The following is a 25,507-nucleotide window of genomic DNA, read 5'->3' as shown; positions in this document are numbered from 1 at the left end:
CCCACTATATTCATAGGCTGAAATCCTACCCTCTAACTTGATGCTGGTCCAGCTTCTGAAACCACTGTACTCCTGAAGAGACTGCTGCCCTTCTACTGATTCCCTTCTAAGAGGACACAGTGAGTTGGCTTTCAACCTTTGAACCCTCTGGCTTTCTGCCACAGAAGGACACTCACAGCAAACCAAGCAGCCTTCCAGAATCTAATCTGCTACTGAGGACTATTTGTTGCTGGTCTTGAGAGACATCTCAGTGGGAACAGATGCAAGACTGACATGAGCTTTATACGTATAACCCATAAGAAGCTGAATGTAGTGAGCCAATCTCATACGGTCGTTCTCTGAGCTCCATGTACATGTACCATGGTGCATGCATGTGGGTACTGACCCACACCACCACCATCATGGTGATGCATACAATAAACAAACAAACAAACAAATAAATAAACAAATAAATGTAACAAAAATGTGCAAAGACATCTAATCCGTAGTATTTTATCTTACTAAGCTAAGCTGACTGTTACACCTAAGGACAAATAAAAACATTGTTTGTTACACTGCAAGCATTTCTGTGCCTTCCCTTCTGTGACTGAAGGGAAATAACATTCAAGCAAACACGGTGAAGTCCTATTTCTACCAATTACTTGATGTGTACTTCATTCTTCTCTTTTCAAGATCCACCAAGTAAATACACCAATGAATTATAGTAAATGACAAAGATATCTGTTTGTGAACACACACACACACACACACACACACACACACACACACACACACACACACACACACACACAATCTGAGTGCCAAAATGCAAAATGTAAGGCTTGCCCCAAAACTTTGAGTTCAGCCCTTGAGGTTCCCCTCCATTTTGTCACCATTCCAGGTTGACAACTGGCACAAGGACAATGTTCTACTTCACTGTATTTTTAACTTTAACTGAACTCATCTAATTATCAAGTTTAGAGCTCAAGAAAGAATGTAATTTGCTCAGAGTGTCTGGAACAAATTACAGTTCTGAGGCCCCCTCAAGGATTCCTGGGGCACTGCTCCCAAGGGGCTCCTGAGAGTGGTTTATTCAGATCACTGGTAACAAAGCAGCAGTGAGAGGCAATTACCTAGGGCCTGGAACCTCACACAGTGATTATTTGGATAGGCAAGCTGATCTTCACTTTATAAAGACCTTTTTTTTCCCCCTCTGCCTAGATTTTCTCAAAAGAAAGCTTTTAGAAGTGGATTTTTTCTAAGACTTCTATTTTAAGATTTCTTTAACAAGTGGAGACAAGCCTAAAATCAGCTCTGCTACTTCAGTTTTCCATTTACTAGGAAGCCTCTGTACACCCTAGAAGGTTCTTCCTGCTTACAGCTTGCTCCTTGGAGGGTATTTTGGGTGCTTATGATGTTTTGTAATGAAGGGGCTGTTACTAGCTGGGTGAGCCCTTTGTACCTTTGTTGGGTGCTTTATGGCATGGAAAACAGCCCAGACAAGTGTTTTCTTTGAATGCTACAGCTACATATTATAAAAAAGGTACCTCTCCAGCACAGCCTTTGAGTGGCTGCAGCCTCTGACTTCCTGCTCTTTATTCATGGGTTCCGGTGTATGGCAGTATCACAGAGTAGGCAAAGGTAAGGAAATAAAAAAAGGAGAAATATGTGGACAGGGGTGACGAGGAGGGAGGCAAGAGCTTTCTGTACTCTCAGGACTGGAAACTTCCTGGGCGAGATCTCAGCGGGAGAAGCTGGCTGATGATCCCCCAGAGTGCAAAGTGGTGTGTCTTCGCAAGCTCCGAGTGTGATTTTGCTGCTGAGTAGCGAAAAAAAAAATGATAGAACTCAGAGATTGCTCTGATGATTAAATATGAATGGAAAACCATTATAAGAAGCCCAGTAAGTATTACTGTTCATATGTAGTGGTTCTCTTGGGAAGAAACACACCATGACTGCCATTTTTATGAGACTTCATACTTAAGACTCAGAATAAAGGAGCGATGGCCATACCAAAACATACAAACAAGCAAATAAAGATTATTTAATAAACCAGGAATAATCCGTGTTTAGGCTGCTGCAATGGATCTGTGGGCTCATTTACCACCCTCTAAAGACCAGCAGGTGCTTTTAGGCACCTCCCATCATTTGGCTAAACCTTAGAATATTGATCAAAATAGTTTAGAATAAATACATCTTCCAAGCAGAGGTTAGAGAACCCCAAGACAATCTATAAACCAGGATTTCTCACTATGAAAAGTTCAAGAGGTCCTTAGTAAGTAACATTTAAAATGTTTTCTCACATTTTGGCTTTGTGTCCCCTCCCTGTTAATCCTAAGGTTGCCCTCAGCATCCTTGAGGGTGGGGTGAGGGGTGAGATGGCGCTGCAGTACCTGCCATCACCTCAGAATCCTGTCCTGGTTTTCCCCTTCCCAGACTGAACATCTTTATTTCTTTATCTTGCCTTGTTGCCTTTGATAGAGTTTATATAGTGAGCTAAATAGATATTGAAGGGCAAACATTCTTCATAGCCTCAAGCAAAGACCACCTATAATCTCATTATTCAATTTACTATCAACTGTAGGGTTTTATAGTTTATAACAAGCTTAGAAAACAACCCTCTATTCCAATGGTTCTGAAACTTTATTTTTTAAATCACTATCATCATGAATCGATGTTAACATGATTTTCAAGTATGCTTTAAGTGTCAATTGCTAGGAGCACAGATTTTCTTCTGCTCAGCCTGTCACATATTATATAAATTAGTTTTAAAGTATTGAATCATTCTTGCATACAGAGAATAAAACCTGCCTGGTCACAGTATAGATTTTTAAGAACATATTGCTGGATATATTTTGATGAATTTCATTATGAAATTTTGCATCTAAGTTCACAAGCCATATTGAAGTTTTCTGTGTTCTGTTTTCAGATATGATAATCTGTGGGAACAGGATCAAGGATTAGGGTTGAGAGAGAACAGAGTCAGATGATGAATCCTGGGGAAATCTGAGTCTGGAGACCAGCTTCAGGGTGCAGATCTCAGTTTATTGCCCAGCGCATACACTTATGTACAGTGTTTGAGCCAATCTTAAGTCCCTAAATCCTTGGCCAATTATAACTCATGGCACCTTCACCATGCTCCAATGAAAGCCCTGCCTGATGAGTTAACTTAGGAGTTGTTGGGGGGGGGGATATCATCACCCCAAAAGCAGGGGCACTCTCCACTCTGATGCAGGCGGACAGTGTACATACCTGAAGATACAATAGTCTCTTACTACATATCAATGCTTTTCTATATGCCTTTTCTTCACGTCCTTCACAAACTGTTTCTACTGATCTTCCTGGTCCTTTAACCCCTGTGCCACACACTATTACATTCACTTGACAGTGACTGCATGGCCCTCCTAAGTTAATATTAATACATTCAACCAAGATGCGAGTTATTTGAACATGGGGATATGTTACCCTAGCAGATAAACCTGCACATTTTGTTGCCTCAGGCAAGTGGTTCCCACATACAAAGACCCTAGAAAGATCCCTGGCAAACAGTCTACTAAGTCAGGATGCTCTTCAGTCTCTGTGGTTGCACAGGTCAATTTAAATCATCTATACCATAGAGAAGCCAGCTAAAACAACAGAAGGTGTGTGAGACTGTCTTGAATGAGAACATTAGTTAGGGTTTACGAAGAAGTAGGCAGGAGCTGGAGAGATGGATCAATGGAGAACAAAGGCTGCTTTCTCAGATGACCTGGGTTTGAGTCTCAGAAAAAAACCACAATGGCTCATAACCATCTATAACTCCAGTTCCAGGGGATCTGATGTACTTTCCCGGCATCCATGGTCACCACACAGGAATACGCTGCATATACATACATGCATGAAAATGGTCATACATATTTATTTTTTAAAAAAGATTTTTCTGATAAGGACAGAAATTCTAATACAAGGTTGTTTAGATATCCTGATGAGGCAAGGCCGTGAAGCCCAACACTGACATAGCTGATCATAAAATGTACTGCCAGAAGGGGCAAATGAAGTGCATTCTGGGAAGTCCTTAAGCAGCTTCCCACAGCAAGAGACTTCTTTCAGATGTGGGGCTGGGAAGGAAACTGGGAAGCAGAAGACACAGGGCAGGTCAGAATTTTATATTTTATATTTTATATTTATGTCTTTGTTTACAAGGATGCCATGTCTTCAAGTCCTATTTAACATTTTTAAATGTCTAGAGAGCCTATTTTAAAAATAAAGATTTAAAGGTATATAACCTAAGAATAATGAGAGTACATTTTAGAGTCCCTCTATGAACAGATACCACTCTGAAACACAGATACTACACTCACTCTCACAGGTAAACCATGGGTCCATTTAAATCCCAAATCCAGGTATGTGGCTCTCTCCAAACTGAGACACACTCACAGCTCAGACTTCGAGTCTCTGGTGATGACACCTCACCCTCTCTTATGACTTACTGCACACTGCAACTCAAATAGCAGAACTGTGCAAGTTCGAAGCCACACTGACTACAACTCCCACTTGTGCTGCAATCCCCACGGACCCACACCTTCATTTCCAATGCGCTGAGAAACTACATCTGTTTGGCTACAGGTAGCCAACCATGACACGAGACCATTTCTACCCTTACTTGGTAATCTACCTCCAGACTCCTTGTTTCATCCCTTACACCATGCGGACATCTAAAAAAAATGGGAAAAGCCTTAATCTGCCCATCTATTTATCTACAAAACACCAACATGAAAATATCCAGAGCATCTCGAGACTTGTCAAAATGTTTGTGGTGCTGACAACACAAACTGCAGAGCCTCTTTCTATAACAACTCGTCAACTGTAAGCTGTGCATTTAAGAACTGATTTATCAAACCTGCTAGGCAGCCAAACAAATATTGACATGATACATCATCACGATATGCTCTCAATAACAGCTTTTACATTCCGAAGGAGTTTTGCCAGAGAACCAGATTTATGCCCCAAACTGGCTCTCCATTTGTCTGTCAACCTTGGCTGTTATTTTATATTCAACAACAAAATAATAACTCTATGCGGAAAGATCAGACAACAGGGCCACACACCACTTCAAATGGCTGTCACATAAATGAAGATTCGCACTCAAGTGGAGAATGCGAATGATAAAGTTTCAAGGCAAGTGGCCAGTAACGGAGGCAACCACGGGCACGCCGATCAAATACTGATGAAGCACAGACAGCTGAGACTTACAGTTCCCGCCTGTGTCTTTGATTTTCAAAGTTGGTCATACACCATTAAACTTGAAGCCCAGTTTTGGTATATTTGTTTTTGTCTATTCTATTCTACTCATGGTGAAGCGACACCAAACCAATTCTTACAGGAGAAAGCATTTAATTGGGGGCTGCGTACAGTTTCAGAGGCCTGGCACATCATCACCATGGTGGAAGGCATGGTGGCATGCAGGAGGCACAGTGCTGGAGTAGTAGTTGAGAGCTACACTCTGATCCACAGGCATTCAGAGGACGGAAGAGGGCAAAGGATCTCCTGGAGCTGGAGTTACACATGGTTGTGAGCTACAGTGTGGGTTTTGGGAACAAAACCTTGGTCCTCTGCAAGACCAGAAGGCTCTTAGCCACTGAGCCATCTGTCTGGCCCTAGTTCAACAGATCTTAAAGACAAGTATGCACAGTTTTACCTAGCTTTAAAAATAGCCTTGGGAACAGTAAGGACCTGGGATTGGTCCTTTATATATATTGGTGCTCCCAATCTACAAATGCTTGGAACCTCTTGGGCAAAGACACACAGCAGCTTAAAATAACATTTGTGTGTTATGTGTCTGTGAATGTGGAAGGTCATTTCTCTTCTTCCACCGTGCAGGTCCCAGGGACAAAACTCAGGTTATTGTAAGGGACCACCTTTATTGGCTGCACCAACCCTTTATTTAGCTCTCTTCCTTCAAATAACAACCAAACCTAAGAAATAAAGCATCTAAAACTCACTGACTTGGATCATGGACAGTTTCCCAGGAGTGACCAACTGTTAGTATCTTCTTTCTTTGTGCTCTGTTAGATGACTCCAGAATCAAGCAGCTTAAGGGAATGCCCAAGATGCCAGGGTACTTTGGCCTTCACCTGCAATCCTACTCTTAAGGGTGGAAAGGCTGTCATGGTGCCAACGCTAAGCAGCACATGCAGCCCCCAGTCCTGCTTACAGGGGTCCTCATGCCTATGAGCGAGAACCTGAGGGATGACTTCAGAAGTCAGGACTTCAAATTTCCTAGCTTCACTCTGGACACTATCCAGGACTGGGACTGCCTGAAGTTCTCCTCTTCCAATTAACAGATTAACATTTAGAAATATAATTATTTTTATGACTTACCTTTCATCTTTGCATTTTAAAAAACAGTATTAATAAACTGGTTAGTAAGTCTGATAGCAAAATAATGGTAGCCATGACTTATGGTATAACAAAATGTATTTTCCTGAGGTATTAATTATAGACATTAAAATTAAATACAATGCCTAAAATGTTCTGAACTTACAGATCACATTTAATAACAAATTACCCAGTTTTTGAGTAAAATATTTTCAAGACTATGTATTTTCAAATTAAAGAACTAGTTTGTTAGGTAAATCATTTCATATTGTAAGTCTGTATAAACAGTACTGACAAGCAGAATTTTGTGCTAAAGGCAGAATGGAAGAAATTTAATAGAAGCAGAATTAGGTGGCAAATATTTTTAAATGTCTGGTTAGCAGAGGCCTAATATAAAGAATAAGGTCTCCAGGCACTGGACATAACTATAAAAACCCAGTAAACATGAGCTGCGTATTGCTACATAATTCAGAACCCCAGAACGTGCTCTGCAAACCTGTAGATAAGGACAATTCCTTCCTACTAAGACAGCCCCATGATAAGGAATATGAGACACAAGATAAAAACTGGTCCTGAAAACATTATCCATGAACTTAGTATTTATTGAGAACTTGTACTTCTAGCTCTAGGGAGCATGTGATAGACCCCTCACCTCCAAAGAGTTCCCCTACTAAAGCAGGGCTGCCTAGTTCTCCCTCAGTCAGCATTTGATCCATCTTGAACCGTGTGCCAGCTGTGGACTTCCTGTGTAAAGGCAGAGTTATCGTGGGAGGGGATTGGCTCACATCTGGGTGTCTGCATGAGGTCAGAGGATGACTCTGGGGAGTTGGTAATCTCCTTCACTCTGGCACTTGAACTCAGGCTGTCAGCCCTACCGAGCCCCCTTCACCATCCTTATAGATTGCTCCCGAGTTTTGATGTGTAATGCAATTGCCTTCTGACCCTGTGCCCAGTCTTCTCCCTTTCACACGTTTCCACCCCTGCCACAGCTCCATCCTGACTTCTGCCTTTGGATACTGCCAGCCTCCTGTTCCCCCTCACTTCCTCTGCTCTATGGCAAAAGCCTGGCTTTGCTTCCCTGGTTCTTTATCCACGTGTGACTAATGCTAACAGCTTCTTTAAAGTTTCCTCTTCATTAAGGGACACCCCATCAACACTTCAGATCATCTCTGCAACAATACTTTTGGATGCTGCTCAAAAATAAAATCCTCAAAAATAATGGTTTAAGGACTTATGTCTTAAAGCTTTATTCTTTATCAAGGAATTCATAATATAGCTAAGGGTGCTCCTGTGGTACTGTCAGCTCCCACCATGACACTTGATTTCACAGGGTCACTATTGTTGAAGCTATTCGATGCACAACAGCAACTTATAATGGTTAGATTCCATAATTCAATGTTTGGTTTTGTATAAATTTAACTGTTCATTCAAATACCTATTAAGTTCATCACAAATTATATAATTTAAAAGTCTAACTAAGAGATGCTGTCAAGCCAAATGCTTCTATGATCAATTATCCTTTTAAATTTCAAAATTAGAAGATACATATGATTCTGTGAATTTTAATTTTTCCAAATGCTCCTGAAAAGAATTAGCAGACTCATCCTCCAGTTTTGCTGTTTTTGTTTTAAAGCACAGTCCATTTGTCACAGAGGTACTCTCTTCTGGTGAGGCAGCAGTCACCACGGTGTGACCTGTGGTGTGGTACCCTCCACTCAAAGGCATTCTCTCTTCCCATGAAAAAATGAACAGGAAGGGACAAGCGTCAAGGTTCCCTGTTCCGCTGATTCTCGGTGCTTCCATTGTACTGTGAATGCCTGATTTCAATTGTACAGCAACAACAAATCCCAGTGTTCATTCTGAGAGGCTGTGCATTCCAAGAAGCATACATTAGCAGCTCCCAACTCGGTCTCGAGGAATGAGCCGCAGCTCTGAGCCGTGCTTCAGAAAAACGTTTCCTACACAATAAACAAAAACGCAATGTCAGGCGTCTAAAGAGGACAAGTAACATTGTCACCCAGCAAATTAAGGCAGAGAGGATGTCCCAGTGTCAACACGGAAGCTCTGCCCCCACTTCTCTCCCACCCTCACAGATCAACAAAAGTTCAAATGGCACACCAGCCACTGGCAAGCCAGAGCAACATCAATCAATGGTGCCACCACAGGAAAACAGTGAGTACAAGGGCAGCGGAGGCCACTGAGATATTCTGATACTCCTCGGGCTTGGTCGCCTGATGGTATTATAATCAAGCTAAAGGGCAACACATGAGTAAGCAAAAATTTTAAACTAACATAAACCAACAAAAACTTACAGAATAAAAAAAAAAAAATAAAACCATCTACTCCCAGATTGCACAGGATATAGTGTCTCACAATTTTCCATAAATAAGACTTTCAATTTAAAGTATATACTCAAGAGGATTGATGGTGACAACAATAACCTGCCACTGTAAGTCACTCTTCACAGTCTAGATCTATGACTGCCAGTGGCCGATAACTTTTATAACTCGGAATCTTCCCAATACAATTGTTTAAAAGACAAGTATTGTTCCAGAATGAAGCTATATTAAATTGCACAGCTTCAAAGCATCACAATTAGAGTAGCAGCCCAAAGTACACATCTGGAGAACGGCAGTCTTCCCACAGGCTGAGAGCACCTTTACTAATGCTAAAGCACATGTACCCCACCAGCAGGCCAGGACGCCAACACTTCATGCTAGTTATGTTTCCACAACTCTCCTGGGATCGCAGCCTTTGAGAGGTCAGTGTCTGTAGCTATTTAAAGAATGGCTGGCAGCTAGCACTCTTTTTTGGCACTTTCTGGATGCTAACCATGAAATATCCAGACTTGAAGCAGCTCACTGGCTACCATAGAATCACTTTAAGAGGAGGGACAGTTAGTACCTGGCACAGTCTCATCTTCTGACTTCTTTGTTATACACATTAATACTTTAAATTCCTAAACCATTATTAGTCAGGCTTACATTTACATGTGGTGAAAGCCAGAGAACATTAACATATATAAATGAAACCAATTATCAATGAGTTAGGAGACTGCTACATGAGAAGCTTTACACAGCTGTGTCTTTTGAAAAATCCTATCTAGTTGAAATGAATAATACATTCAGTTTCGATAGGCACACAAGCAGACACTCACCAGCAGTCTGTGCAGGATTAATTCCTATTCCATCTGAAAAAGAAATTACAAATCATCTAAGTTATTTCTTTTCTTTTGGAGTTGGGGACCGAACCCAGGGCCTTGCGCTTCCTAGGCGAGCGCTCTAACCACTGAGCTAAATCCCCAACCCCATCTAAGTTATTTCTAAAGCTACAACAATTTTACAGTAACAAGACACTGCGCCTATGGGCACAGGCAAAGGCTGAGCAGCTTTAGCCCCAGAACCCAGACAACAATCTCTCAGGTCAGCACCTGTCTGTAGGCAACAACCATGAGCACATGTTATAAATGCCACAGGAGAAGACAAAAGATACAGCAGAATTTAGCAGAGCCACTGTATCTGGCATGAATTCCAGAGTGATAGCACCTATGTTTTAAAGAAGTCTTTTGTCGCTGACTTTTATCTGAGGTTTGGGGGTTACTCATGTATCTGAGAATTGCTTAGGTGATGGGTCTTCTAAGACAACCTCTAGATCAGATAATAAGTTTTGGTATGTGGAAATTAACTTGCTAAAGGTGCCTTTTAAGGAACAATAAAGAGAGCGTCTAGGCAGCTCAGTTCCTCAGAGGCTGATCCCCCTGCAGTTGAGAAGCTGAGGACGCAGTGGCCCCTTTCTTCCATCAACTGTCCTGTGTAACCCAGAACACCAACCAAAAGCTCCTAAGTGCAATGGCTCTCACACTTCTACAGAAGACAGTGTTTTCCATCCCACTTTACTAACCTAGCAAGCAGGACCACTCCTTGTTTGAGAGACAAACACCTCATGCCACTAGTCATTTCCGCTGCGGGTGGTAGGCAATCTCCAAGATGAGAGAGACCCAGGTTATTTTGTTCATGTTCTAGTGACACTCTGAGTGTTGTTCCCACTAGAAAATCTTTAACTTTCCAGAAAATTAACCACCCTTTTTCAATGTGACAACACACAGAAGAAGAAATCCAGTCATACCTAATCACGCTGGGCTACTGCCCCCTCCCCTCCCCTCCCCTCCCCTAGGTGGAACGCCCTACACAGGACACTTCCCATACACAGGACACTTCCCATCTGCAGCAGTTTATACACAGACATGGACACGTGCTCCTCTCACAGCTCACTCATAAGACCAGTCCCACTGGAATTTGTACCAGTGCTCAGAGGCATTCAAATGTTTTTTAACTGAATATATTTAAATAGGAAAACACTGCAAGCCTGCCAACCAGCACTCTATTAGTACATTTATTCATTATAGGGCAGTCACACTCCGGCTTAACTTTCTATACTCTAAAGTGCTTTCTGAGACAACTTTATATATGTATATCTTGTCTGCAGTATTAATCTAGAGGGAGAGATAGATATACTAGATAGTCTGAAGCTTCCCACACTCATTATATACAGTGGCCTCCATGCAAAGTTCACCATTAATGTAACGTTTCTGTTAATATACAATAGGGGCTATGGGGACTGCCTCTAGCATTTAAGGTTAAAAGTGAATTCTTACCATTAGTAATAATCGCACTTGTAGCAGCAGGAACTTTAAACTAAAAGGGAGAAAAGAAAAAAATAAATGTCAATATAGTCCCAAGGAAACATGAAAGACGGAATGAGATCGCAGCCCCTATTACCACTCTGTAGGTCTAGAGTCCGACAGCCTGTAGGAAGGGACATCCTAAGAGCAGGGTTACTGGAGTCCATAGCAGTCTGAGAGCTCTAGTTAGACACAGCTTGGGTGTGCACACAGCACAGGGACTCAGTCTCAGTATGGGGCTGAGTGGAGGAGGAGCACAGAGCGGAGGTATTTGCTTTATACCATGTAGGTGACTCACACCACCACTATGTCAGAAAGCTGAAGGTTCCCGAATCATAGCCTGGTGCTACTGGCCCACATCACCCTACACTTCCAAGAGCTGTGCCTACTGATGCTTTGTAAACAATTTTGATAATTTGAGGTAGAAAACTCTCAATTCTTAAAAACAGAAAATACCAACATGTTTTTAAACATTTAGACATTTCAAAACAAGCAATTTTTACCAAAAGTACACACATGTACTTAGTATACCCAATCCAAGTGGATACAATAATCAGCTCTTAAAAAACAAACTGGCACAATTACATTCTACACTTTCATTTGCTGCATTAAACAGATGTGCCAACTTACTCAAGTCACTGTTTCCTAACTAGAAGATAGATTAACTTTTCCTGGGCTGTGACTCCTTTAGCATGAGCCCAGTAATGAACGACAGGAAAATGAGGGAAAGGAAGGTCACAGCGCATGCAAATTCACAAGAGACAAAAGCCAGAGATACACTAAACACACCCATAAGACGCTGTTTGAACCCACACTTACCTCTTCTGCTGCAAACTTTAGCACAGCTGTGAAAGGTGTGCTTTCAGGAACGCTGAGGCTGCAACAAGGAGAGAAGAATTTCACAAAGTTCATTTCATTGCAGATGGGGAACATTTGTTTGGGGCTGTGAAAGTTGTCTGTTTTCGAGGCAGCATTCCACGCACTGATGCTGGAAACAAAACACTAGGACAGCAGAGTCCAGACAAGGGACCAAGCTCCGTGTGAAAACCAACACCCTGCACGCAGAGTTCCGTCTTCTCTTTGTGTTTCCTGTGTTTAAGGTTTATTGTATGTTATGTGTATGTGTCTCCGTCTTTGTGGGTACACATGTGTAGAGGTGCTCAGAGGCCAGAAGAGGGCATCAGATCCTTTGGAGTCACTGGAGTCACTGCCAGTTGTGAGCCATCATGTGGGTGTTAGGAACTGAACCTGAGTCCTCTACAAAAGTAGCTTGTGCTCTTAAGAAACCACCAAGCCATGGCTCCACCCAGGTAGACACAAGTGCAGACCATGGGCAGACATTAGACGAATTTTCTCTCTCCTTAAAGACAGGGTGTCAGGCTAGCCTCCAACCCAGAGAATTCTGCTTGCCTCTGCCTCACAAATGCTGGGATTGCAGGCATGCCTGTGTGCCCAGGGGGAGATGGCTGTCAGCAAGGCCAACTTCTCCATATCCTCAGTCTATTTTATTGCCTCTCATCTAAGTTTAAAAACAACAACAACAACAACAACAACAACAACAAAAAAGTGTTAAGTACAAGACTCAGACACTTCTCAAGCAGAGAAACCACTTCTCTTTAAGCTTTCCTATGTGTCATCACATAACCCATTCATGTCTTAATACAACTACTATCACAGAACTTTGTAGGGCTAAGCCCGGATTCCTCTTCAAGAGTCACACCATATAGTACTGACTTTCAGACGTGCAAATGAATTGTTTGTGCTAGCATCTTTCCTTCCAAATGTAACTGAATAACTAAAGTGGGCATCTTGTTTTCCTTTCCTTCATTTTCTTTTTGGGCTTAGTGGGGCAGAGAATAACAAGAAATTTTCTAATAGTCATTTGTTTAAATACAAAGGTTTTGGTAGTATTCTGCAGGTACTCAAGAACATCAACAGACTGCCCACACATGTGCTCACAGCTATACATGCATTAAACGTACATAGCACTGAAGAACTGACAAAGCTCATTCAGCTGTAGTGTAGTCCCTGGAACAGTCAATGCTCCAGGTACTGATAGTGGCACTGTCCTACTGTCCCTTCCCGTTCCTCCTCACTTCTTTCCAGAGCACTTTCATCCACTACTGAGCATAAGCTAGTGCAGTGGGGCACACCAACAACCACAGAAACTGCCCTGACTAACCCACCTTAATCCTGAGCAGAACTAAACAGGCAGACTGTAGAAAGAGGCTTTCCCCACAGTAACTATATTCTGTAAGGTAAAGGTATGGGAGATGTTCATAGGCGTTCCATGAAAATGAGAGAAGTCCCCTCTGACTTCATTTGAATGGTGGGAATAAAACAAAAATACTTTCTGAGGATAGGAAAATAAGAAAATTTGGGCGAGTATAGTAGAGTGCCAGTCATGAGTTGTTGGTTTGTTTTCCCCCAATAAAACTCATCAACCAGAGCTATTGTAATTTTCTTCAGGAACAATGCAGAGAAGACAAATTTGGTGTTTCATCAAGCAAAATACTCGAAGCGAGAGAGGTGGCTATCAGATTCCAGGAGGCTTGCAAAAGAATGATTTAAAAAGGCAAACCATAGAGTTTCATCTGCACAAGAAATGAGTGGGTATAGTACTAGGGAGGCAACCGTGACAGATTAAAAAAGCCACTTGGTAAGCAATTAAACGAGTTATTGTAGAAGAGATACTGCAGTAAAGCATCTAGAGGAAGAGAATATGGCCATCTGAAAACGACAGTTTAAAGAATGAGCTCTTACTGGAGAGGCAGGGTATAAGGAGACCATCTTAGAGATGGAAGGGTAAGGGAACCACAAGCCATGAAGCTGAATGAATCACAGGTGGGAAGTCACAGAAGACGATGACACCTGGCATCAGCTCAGTTAGCTAGGCTTTGGTGCCACCAAACGAGTCATGAATAAAAACATCTATGGAAATCCCGGTGTTTTGCCAGTTAGCATAGGTCTTCTAGCTGCACTAACTCAAAAAAAGGTCTACTTAAAAATCATAATATGATCGAGATGGGTAACCCGTGTTAACCATCTGCTGAACTGCTCAAGTATAAGGGCGGGCCCAACAAGAACACATGGCCCTACAACCTGCTAAACACTTTTCATGAAGGCCCAAGTTACTATGACTTGGGGTTCAGCGCTTAACGCATCCAATTATTGAGTCTATACACAACAAAACAACAACAAAAATACCTGAAGTTAACAGTGTTAGGTTTGAACCCGTCAAAAGTCCAGACTTAGGAAGTCCTCACTAACTTCCGGTAACAGCTGGTCCAAGTAAAGACCTTTAAAATTAAGGAAAAGGGTTCCATCCTTGCCCAATGTTCTTTCCATTGCACCTGTCCACCCAGTGGGTTGCGAGGGGCACTGGCTTTCAGCAGAAATGCTGCACCCCTCCTTCTGTCCCCTTCTGTCCCGCCAGGCCCAGCCGGCTCCAGCCTTGCCTGTCACTCACACTTTGTACGGTAGCCGCGGGTCCGACGTCAGCGTGATTTTAAAGGACACCTTCGACCTGTGGGAGAGAACAAGAAGTCATTACTGTCGAGTTCGGCCACGGAGTCAAGGCCGGGACGCGGGGACTGACACTTACATGGTGGAACCGCCTGGCACACAAACCGCGAACAGCCGCCCGCCTAGCTTCCTTGATGGCAGGCAGCGGGGTCCTTCGCGGCCCACGTCGCCCTCCAGCGCGGCTATCTACAGAGCGCCTGAAAATTATGCCGGAGTTCACAGGCTACAGAAAGTCGCTAGCCCACAGTTAGAAATTTCATTCTGAATGTTTATCTATCAAGGTGAGGTATAAATGGTAGATAAAGAATACATTTCTACTTTTGATTGTTTATTGACACATTTTTAGACAGGCATTACAATACAGGCCAAATAGAGTGGCCGCTAGGTCCCCACTGGCTGGTTACGGCGGAAGTAGGGGCTGAGTCGAAGCTGGACGTGGCGGCGGAACTGGGGGCGGGACTCAAGACCGGAGCGGATGAGGAAGCATTGCTGAGTTGCTAAGCAACCTACCTGCATGCACAGATTTATATTAGAGAGAAGCTGGAGTCAACTGCTTTAATTAACGGCATTCTTTGATCTTTCTAACATTTTTGTTAATACTATTTACATTCGCTTTAACCTTATAGTTTTCTTCTCATACTTCACACTTCGCCACCGACGTTTTAATCATTTCAAAAGAAAGTTATCACGATAGAATTATGCTGAGATTCCTGTTAGGGCCCAGAAGAAAAATCTTTTATCTTGGAGGTGTTGGAGGAAAAAAAAAATCATCACTACACCCCGTAGTTCTTGTTGTGGCCACATAGAATTTAACTTTAATGCAAGGTTGCCAATCAGGTACCTTTATTCAGCTTACCTACAGACCTTGAGCACTTGTGTTCGCCAGGCACTAAACCAAAGGCTGAGCTCACTGTGTGCACCAGACACTAAACCAAAAGCTGTGGCCCCGAGGAAATCAGACATATGTCTGTCAGTTCCTTGTTATTCCTATAGTGAGAGGGGAAAGCTGTCTTTAATCTTTATCACAATGTAAACACCAAGATAAAATAAGCATTCCATCTCACAATAACTAAGCCTTTTAAAAGAAATAATGCAGTGAGTAGATGAAACCAAAAATAGGTACTGAATCAAGAGGAAGATCCAGTCAGCCTATAGATAACTGGTAGGTTCTTCATGAGAAATATTGATAGGTAAGAAGTTCCCCTGGGAATATTGGAACTACATCTCATCTTTTCCTCAATTCTGTAGTTAGATGGTCTCCCATAATGTTTTCTCCCAAAGTTGAGAATTCTGGTGCTGACTGTAAGTAGCGCTCCAATATTCTCCCGCTGTATGTCTCTCAGTGAATCCAAGAGATATATACCGACTTGTCGATATGAAGATCGAGCGCTGTGTCTTCTAACAGCTAAAGCTGCAGAGTTAACGTTCATGACTAAAGAGTTGTCTGTGAAGACAAAAATCACCAATGGCGGGCACCTGTCTACCTGCTGCCTCCTATTTAAATAGCACAAAGTTAGAGTACAAATTTCAGTCTGTTTCTAAGAGGACCTGTTGTATATTTTAAATAAAATTTGCATCGTGTTACCTAGTTTGGCTTCTGCTCAAGTATGGAGCCATGTTACAAAATGCCACCGTAAGCGTTAAATGTGGGATGGAAAGGTGTCCTGACAGTCTGGGGCCAAGGAATACCACAAAGTCACACTGCACAACAAACCTCACCCAAGAGATTTATCAGGAGGGGAAAACCCTGGGCCGGGAAGGGTATGTGTGGGGGTGAGGTGTGCAGGGGTGGGGGTGGCGACGGCCTCTGTTAGGATGAGTAGCGGAACTGGGCAAAACACAGGGTTTTTTAATATAGGGTTTCTTGAGGGGAGATGGAGCAGAACTTTGCAGGGTGGCCTATGGTTGGAGGAATTGTGTGGCTTGATCTTTGGGCAAGCTCAGGAGTTTATTAATATTTTTATTTTTCTGTAGAGCAGGCCTAGCTCTTCTTCCTCAGGGCTGGGAATGACAGCTAAGGCCAATAGGGAAATCTAGGTGCTGGGCCTGGCCTTTCTCTGAGGAAAGGGCTTTCTCTGGGGAAAGGGCTTACAAAGCATTTGTGAGCACAGCAGGGAAAGCCCTCCTGCCACTCAAGGTAGCACGAATAGCCAACAAAATTCTTTGTTCAGAGTTTCTGCTATATGTATACACCATACAGTGAAAACATGATTCAACCCTAAATGGAATGTGACTTCAAAACTCAGTTGCTGGGGCTACTTCAAAAATACCGGACTGCATCAAAATAAAAAGTAAAGACACTGTATTCTCCCCCCACCTCAGTTCCAAAGAAACACTGGGGCAGGCTTGCTGCAGGCGGTTTTGGAGCAGATTGTGGGAGGGGCATATACGAGTGTCCTTCCAAGACTCCACCTCTCTCCTAACCGAACCAAGCTGCTGATTTAACTTCCCTAAATTATGTATGTATCAGTTGTTTCTTCTGCCATATCCCATATTCGACTCTAAATTCTGCAGTCGGCTTTTCCACCTCCTCTAATCATTTGTCTCTTTCACCTACTGGCTAAGTGTCCTCTCTTGTCCTCTTGGGCCCCAGTTCCTCCCTTTGTCTACTTGCCCTCTTTCCTCTTCCTCTTCTGCCTGTCCCCACCTCTCTCCCTGACCAGGTTTAGTCTAGACATTTTCAGATGCCTCTAGCTGAACTTTCCCTTATATCTACAATAAACCATTTGTCTTCAACAATACCTAGGAGTGGTCATGTCTTCGTTTTCTTTCAATTATGGAAAGATAGTGAGAAACACCTATTTGTACCTGTGTAGGGCACTCTTTTCCACTTTAATTCCTCCTCACAGCCACCATAGGTTTGTGTCCTCAAGAATGGACATCTCTAGTGCCCTGTGAGTTTCCCCTTGATTCTAGAAAGAACATTATAGATTCATATACATTCAATGTTTTGCTTTTTTTTAAATATACCAAGTCATTTCCAATTGACAAATTTTATAATAAAAGGATCTTCTAATTTGCTGAAAAGTTTAAATGCTGAAGTATCTTTAATATAAACAGAAGCAGACTCTGAAGTGAATTTTAATAGCTACTTGGAAACTACAGACACCAGGCAGCATAAAAGGACTAATGTGTTCTGGAAGACACCCAATTAGTGTCACAGAGAGCCATAAATGACTGCAGAGGTAAACTGTGTGACCACACGATATCTCATTATAGAACAATAAAACACAGCAATGTTGCACTTCTAAAAGCATAGAAAATTATCCTTATTGAAAGAGAGTTAAGGACCAGTGGTGTACTGTCTGGGACATACATATAAGGCATGAGGCTCTGGCTCCTGTGTGTGACCCCAGCACACACAACAACAAGGACAACAACATCAAACACTCGGTCAGGATGAAATTAAGCTCACATTGCTAAACAGAAGATAGGCAAGGACAGAGGAGCTCTGAGAGGGAAATTCTAAAAGCAGCTCAAGCTCCTTCCTGTTTGCACCACCTGAGAAGCTACAGTGAAACTCTGGTCCCAGCTTCCATGATAAAGCTTCAATTAAAACAAAGCAAAACAAAACAATAATCATCAGATTATCTGAAGTGACTAACAGCCATGAAAATTATGGCACCTAAAGCAGGGGACTTCTGGTCCCATCTGCAATTCAGTTCCTCTGCTCTCTCAAAGTGGTAAACGCCCACAGTGGTTAGTGTGTTGCTCTAATCAGGAGGATCTAATTTTCTTTTGCATGGGGGGATTCCTTCGTTTAGGGGGCCACAGCACCCTTTGAACTTTATCAAGAGAGTCCTGGATCCTGACAGCTCATGAATGCTCTCATTCAAGTCAACTTTTCTGTCCAGAGTTTCTCAGTGTATCTGAGGCTTTTAGGTCATTAATTCTTCATACTCTATTAAGTTCTCTCCCTTCAATAATCCACTAAAACTCATTGGATTAGAATAATAACTCAAATCTCATCAAGACCTAGTCTATCAATTATGTAAATTACTTCCCATAAGTGAGATCACAAAATATAGACTTTAACTATGACTGGCCTTGATTGACTGTAAAGTTACAATTGTGAGAGTGTTGTGTTAGATCCACAACACCTGCAGTGACCACCAGGCACTCTACTGAGACATTGTTTGAGAACCAAACAGTCTTCCAGGGACCAGGATCTCTTACTGAGAAAATTAAAACATCAAAAAGGATATTGTTGGCCACATGTCCTGCTTCCTACACACTTCCCTGATTCTTGCCTAAGATTCAGAGACTGAAGGCTTGTGCTGTTGACAGGCCTGGGGTTAGACAGATTTCCTGGAAGCAGACAAATAGTAGAGAGGGATCATGACTAGACAATAAAAGTGGTGAATTTCCAAGATGGCTGCCTCTGCTCCCTGCTCTCCCCAATCCCCCCTCCCCGCCCCATATAAAATCCTGCAGGTTAAAACAAAGGCCTTGTGGACTTGTTTACTTTCGGGTCTCCTGCTGATAGACTGGGTCAACAAATTCGAGGCCAGATCAAGAAATGTTACACAATATTTGTGGACCAATTAGCTGTTCTATCTTTCTAAAACCTGGCTAATCCTAAATTATGGGAGGAAGACACTTCAGAGACCTAAGAAACCAAGCCCTTGCAATGAAACTAGATTTTTGGCTTTCCAGATCTCCCCCTTGCTTTATGGAGGGTCTTTTTTTTGGTGTGTGTGTATTTGTGTGTGTGTGTGTGTGTGTGTGTGTGTGTGTGTGTGTGTGTGTGTGTGTGTCTGCTGCGTGCATGTGCTTCCTCACCCCTAATAAATGCCTTTCTTCAACTTCTAATTCTTGTCTACTCCTGTCTGTGGAGTTAGAGATTTCGCCACTGCTACCTCTCACACTTAAAAGTCTTTCCTGCCTTTTAATTCTTTAACCGGCAAAGAGAACACAAACCCTATCAAGAACCTTAGATGGTAACCAAGCCCTGTGTATCCATGCGGAGAGAGTTATAAACAGGATTACTATGAGATTAAAGATGACCTTGTTCAGTCTTGTGGGCCAGCATAGAAAGGAATGCCTGTTGAGCCAGCCTGTCTTCCAAGAGACTGCCTCACCTTAGACAAACAATTTCAGGAAGGTGAGCCCCCACTAACCCCCAAGCTGCAGCAATATCTTCACATCCAAGCTCCTCTCTCTGCCTCTATACAGGGTCATAGCCAGCTTTTCCCCCTGGCAGACCCTTCAATTTCCTGAGGAAGAGAGATTGTACCTCACTGTATGTGCCAATAAACAGATCCATCTGTTGAAGATCAGACTCTGGCCTCTTTCTGTCCTCTGTCTCTTTACACTGCCTTAGAAATTAACAACTGCCCTCAAAAAAATGAGACCTCCCCCCGCCCCGCCTGTAGGTCTTGATTTTCCTCTGTTCAGAGCCCCATCATTCTTTCCGGTTCAGGGGCTTGAACTCTCCTCAATCCCCCATGCCATTCTGTTGTCTGTAAGTATATCTGTCCACAGTGTTAATAACTCTTCTAATAAACTCATTCCCAGCAATCCATCCCAGCATGCTTGAACTCAAGCCTGAGAAATTTCAATAATTCGATGGTAAGAAACTATGCAGAGAGCAGAGCTGATTTAGGGAATGTAGAAATGAGGTATTGATAGAAAAGTATTGGAAAGTTCTTTTACTGGTTCCTGGAGGTGCAACTACACAGCCTCCCTCCACCTGAACAAGCCAGGAGACAGTACTTGATACAACAGATAGTTTTATTCAAGTTCAGCTCTGGAGTTACACACCCCACAGAAAAAGTTCTCCATCTTCTAAGGGCTTCAGGGAGTGTTTCTGGGGTGGTGTTAATGGGTGTGTGTGTGTGTGTGTGTGTGTGTGTGTGTGTGTGTGTGTGTGTGTCTGCCATGCTTGGATAAGTTCTTTGTTCTTGTGGTAATGCGCTGAAGGACAGAGACAAAGGGCAGACACTTTCTCCTGTGGTCTCTGGAGTTTTCTTATTAGCATACTAATAGGTAAAGGAAGGATGTCTCTGGAAGTTAGAATAACAAATTAGAAGGATTAGGTTACAAGAGAATAGTGGAGAGTCTAGAAAAGAGCTCTGTTTAATTTGCAAACCAACTTTCAGATAAGGGAAGCTATTCCTCATAACGTTCTTCTTCTGTGTAAAATCATTTTTGTTTTCTGTATAATTTTTAGTCTCCTGCCTTACATTTGGGATGTTAACATTCCTGTAAACCAGAAAGCAGAATGGGATTCAGGTGCTCTCCACACCTGGGGTGCTGGCCACAGTAACCAAAGGAGGAAATTATCGTTTGCAGATACCGACTTGAAACACCACAGAATTCTAAATTATCTTTCTTCCAACAGACATTTTAATTATAAAAATCAGGACTGTTAACAGTCTTATATAATGAATTTTTTTCTCTCTATTGCAGTCATGCTTTGTTTAATGGAAACATTTGTTTTGTTAGAAATGTTAAAGCAGCCAATTACATAACTGTTCCAAACATGTTTCACACACACACACACACACACACACACATATTATATATATATTTCATATGTATATAAAATCTTCTAACAGACATGAGGTAAATGCTATCAACATTCCATTTTGCAAGAGGAAAGCAGCATACTGAAATTAAATAACAGTTAAGTTTAACAAAGTGGCTGAAACATTAAATTTGGAAGTATGGCACGGAAATCGTCCATTTTATTCACTAATGGTGTGATGACTGAGGAAACTGCATTCTGTACTTGGTGTCCTCCTTTGTAGCCATTGATCTCTGCCTCAAATTCCCAAAATATGAGCTCCTAGCAGCTTGCACCCTCCCCAGTGTTCTCATCCAAGAGAGGGAGATCAGGTGAAACTCTTTATGGATTTGAAGTTTTTAATTGAGCCACACAGACCTGACTGGGGTAAGTACTCTTGTAATTACAAGCCTAGAGGTGGTCTAAGCTGACTGGGCAGGGGGTTTCTAAAGTTAAAAATCACACGTTTGGGTTTCGTACCTCTTGTTGACGGAGCTATGATGGCTGTTAGCAAGGATGACAGATATGAACTTTTAATAAGAATACGGCACAGTTATGTTACCATGGTTTTTCTGTTTGATCAGGGAGGGCATCAGAAAGCCTTGTGGTTACAAAACCGGAATAATACCTGGCAGCAAAAGTTCCTGTAAGAACCATACATACTACAATGTCAGGCTGACCTCATTTTTAGCTTTAGATCAGATCGGGATTTAGCACAAATGTACTTCTCACTTTATTCCCTGCCTTGTCTTGGACATCATAGTCTGCCTGAACTAGTATTCATCTTCTTTATCTTGATTATGTGAGGATTGGTATCTGATTCCAGGGACCATGAGTCTTGACAGATTCTAGTTACCCAAGGGAACTGGTTCAACCAGGATTCGTAATAGCACTGGTTTGCTGATGGTGCTGTTTTCTGTCAGAGTCTGTCTAATTGTAGCAAATTTGTTTGCTTAAAAATTGCATATTTCTCCCAGTCATAGAGTCCTCCTTGTCTAAAGAAGGGTAGGTCCAACCCAAACCCCTTCTATTCTGGAGGACCGTCTCAGCTAGAGAGTCAAATGCCTCTTTTAGAGTCCTCATAGAGCATTCTAAAAATTTAAGGCCTTTGCCTAGTTTGGCACCAGTAATTATTAGGTTGATTTGTTGTTCGTTTTGTTTTGATTAGCCTGGAGTGAGATCATTACAAAGGGGTAGACATTGACATTTATAAAGGAGAATTAAGATGCATAAAATAGCAAGACAGAGAAAAGCCAACACCTGCATTCTCCAGGTAAAATTTGGTAATTATGAAGTAAAATTCCAGCCTCTATCTTGAGTAGCCCTGTCTTTTAAGATTTGTTTTGTTTGTTGTTTGTTTTGTTTGTTCATTGTGACAGGTGCTTGCGATACTAAGGACGTCTGGAGGTCAACATGGCCTCTGGTATGTGGAAGGGTGCTAAAGGTAGTCATATGTCATTTGTGTCAGCAAAGTGACTCCTGGTGGAGGGGAACTGGTTTCCTTTGGACCTACCATTCTAGGCTTTGGTGAGGATAAGGAACAACATGCTTGTTGAGGTTTGGTCTGTTGATATGTATTATAATGCTAAACTGTATACTTGACTGACTATAAGTGACTTCTCATGTTTACAAGTTTTGTTCACATGTTCCTTGTCTTAAACCTATTGGTTAAGTAAAATTGACTATAGCCAATTACTGAAGGGACTAAGGGTTTGGAGTGACCTGGTTGGAGGAGAGAGACTAGAGGAGGAGGAACAAGAAGGAAAGAGAGGAGGAAGCCCCCATGAGGGGACAGGAGTGGATGGTGGGTGGGGGATGAGCACATGGCCAGAAGAAACAGCAAGTATCTGGGGCACACTGCTGGGGGGGTAGCCAGACCAGCAGTTAGAAGAATAGATCAGGGGTTACACCCCAGTAATTGTCAAAACCAAATAAAATAAGCATAGTCTCATTATTTGTGAGCTAGTATTATTTATAAGCTAGATAAGCTTAACTTGGTTGTACTACACATCTCTTTCCAGTAACTGCTTCTCAACAGAAAATAAGACATCAGGGCCCAAGAAGGCTGGAATTCTGGTCAAAGGCCAGGAGGAGATTCAGGCAATGGAGGATGGGATGGGATGGGGTGGGGTGGGGGGGTGGGGAGGAGATGGTGAAAGATGAGTGGGGGGAGTGGGGCATTAGTTAGAAGTATCTGGTTTGCTGATGCAGCCTGGAGAGACAGGGAACAAATCACATTGATTGGCCTAGTTTATATCAGCTTTCAGCAAATCTAGGACTCTATAGCATTGCACAACCACCTAAGGCTGATGATCCCTTTGGAGAAGACTGCGGTTTGCAGCTGATTTCAGGGTGATATTAATCATCTGCTGTGACAGATGGACACTAAGGACAGAAGGTAAAATTAAGGAGCTTAGGGGAAAACCTTACATTGAGAATTTCAGGCCTGTGGTCCTGACAAGACCAGGGAAAATAAAAAGTCCACCTTCAGGGACAGGTAGAAGGCAGAGAAACTTAAGCTGTTGACTGATGCGACAGGAGCAGTTAGTTGTCTGGAGTCCATTTGACATGTGACAGGTCAACCAAGTCACAACTTTCTGAAGTTTACAGGAGTTTACCGAAGTTTATAAAATGACTAAAGCTTTAGATATATTAGCATGATCATTGTCTGTAATCTGCATTGAAAGCTATATTGTAGAAAAACAGTTGACAAGCATCTGTAAAGAGCTGGAAGAGACTCAGCAAAAGTTTGGGAACACTAAACAATGACTCATGGTTAAAACCACGAGAGAGTGTGTGTGGGTGTGCACAGGCATGCATTTGTATGTGCATGTGCGTGTGTGTGTGTATGTGTGTGTGTGTGTAAAACATGTTTTCAATACAACGAAAACTATTTTTAAGTCTGCATTTAGAAAATAACCAAAGAAAATTTAAAGTTTGAGACTACAACTATGATAATATTAGTCAGTGCTTTGCCCTGAATGGATTAATAGTTTATTAGAACTCCACTGATTAATATGTTAAAACTCTGAAGCTTTGAAGTCTTAAGATTATGTATTATCTTTTTAAATATGAAGTTATCAACAAGGCAGACCTGTTTGAGAATTTATGTTTTTCACTGCGAGACCTAGTAGTTCAAGGAAAAGCAAGGTCTTATTTCTACATGTGAAATGGACTGACACTGTAGCTGCTGCTAGACTCATGAAGGCTACAGTCAGCCATCAATATCGTCAGAGACCCCAAAAGGCTAAATTAGAGCAGGAAGTACAATCCAAATTGTCTCCATATCAATTAAAAATGACAGGGAGGCTGCTATCTGGATGGTGAATCTAGGTTTCTCCATGGAGATTTTGGTGGTTTTATTGAAGGCAGAGTTCCTATGACTGTGCCAGAACAACTTCAACCTTTGATATCGCTTCAGATGGCATTAACTCTTTGCTTGTCGCTTGGGGCAGTATCGACCCTTAGCTTCCAGATCCAGAAGATCCTGAAGTTTCCTGTGGGTGAGGAACTTAAGAGGCAAGCCTATCTTGGTGAGGCAAAGAGGGAAGTCAGTTCTCTATCATCCTGCTTGTCCATGATTGGGACAGATGTAAGGCAGTTTTACCCAGTGGTTAGCATTACCACAGTCCAGGTGGAACTGGTTTCTTTGGAGTAGACCATAAGGTTGCTTCTAGAAGCTGGTATTTTTCTCTATTGTGGGAAGGTTTTTTTCTACTGATATCTTAAGCACCATATTCATCAGCTCTCTGAAGAGTTTCAGGGTCATCTATTACATTTACCTGATTTTAAAGAAATTTTACTTGTTTTCAGTTACTTGTTTACTTGTTTTAGGTTTTACCTTGAAAATAAATACAAAAGGTAAATAAGCTTATTCCTGTAAATAAAACATTGGTATTTAGCGTGACTATAAACATAGTTGTGAGCATATTAAAGAATTTGATCACTTATAAGGTAACTGCTCATTAGCTTGCATATCCTAATTAACAGTTCACAGCAAGTTAGAAGCTTTTACAAGATTAGGGATTTATAGTTTCAGCCCTGTTAGCTTAAACTTACTGTCTGTCATCTATCTATCTATCTATCTATCTATCTATCTATCTATCTATCTATCTATCTATCTGCTTGCTTGAAATTTTACAGGTCCCTCAAAATGGTCTTACAGATCCTGAGAGAAAGAATGTTTGCATTTCAGCATGAGTTTTGACTATCCATCACCTTGAATGGGGGAACATTTTTTGTACCCATTCTAATTTTTATGTAAATCCCTTTTCATTTAAAGATGTAATAAGATATAACAATAACAAGTAAATTTGCATTTTGTAATATTTTTACCCATGGAGCTATTAGACAACATGGGCCTTTAGCTTTCTCATTACAAATAGGTGGACCCCCTCCCTATTCTTAGTTTTCTTTACTGATTTTAACTATATCCAGTGAGCTTACAAGTTTTAAAG

General features: G+C 41.9%; 1 protein-coding gene across 1 annotated transcript; it reads right to left on the bottom strand.

Annotated features, from left to right (window-relative positions):
- Nucleotides 1-6,421: 6,421 nt before the first annotated feature.
- Nucleotides 6,422-14,718, bottom strand: Ufm1 (ubiquitin fold modifier 1). The gene is made up of 6 exons (XM_032898422.1): nucleotides 14,622-14,718; nucleotides 14,487-14,543; nucleotides 11,837-11,894; nucleotides 10,991-11,030; nucleotides 9,494-9,526; nucleotides 6,422-8,294 (listed from the first exon to the last, which is right to left on the bottom strand). Coding segments are annotated over exons 1-6 (258 nt in total). The 5' UTR covers nucleotides 14,624-14,718; the 3' UTR covers nucleotides 6,422-8,226.
- Nucleotides 14,719-25,507: the final 10,789 nt, after the last annotated feature.

This window comes from Rattus rattus, chromosome 3, assembly GCF_011064425.1.
Source record: "Rattus rattus isolate New Zealand chromosome 3, Rrattus_CSIRO_v1, whole genome shotgun sequence".
NCBI lineage: Eukaryota > Metazoa > Chordata > Mammalia > Rodentia > Muridae > Rattus > Rattus rattus.
The sequence above is the reverse complement of the archived record's forward strand: the minus strand, read 5'-3'. Positions and strand labels throughout refer to the sequence as shown.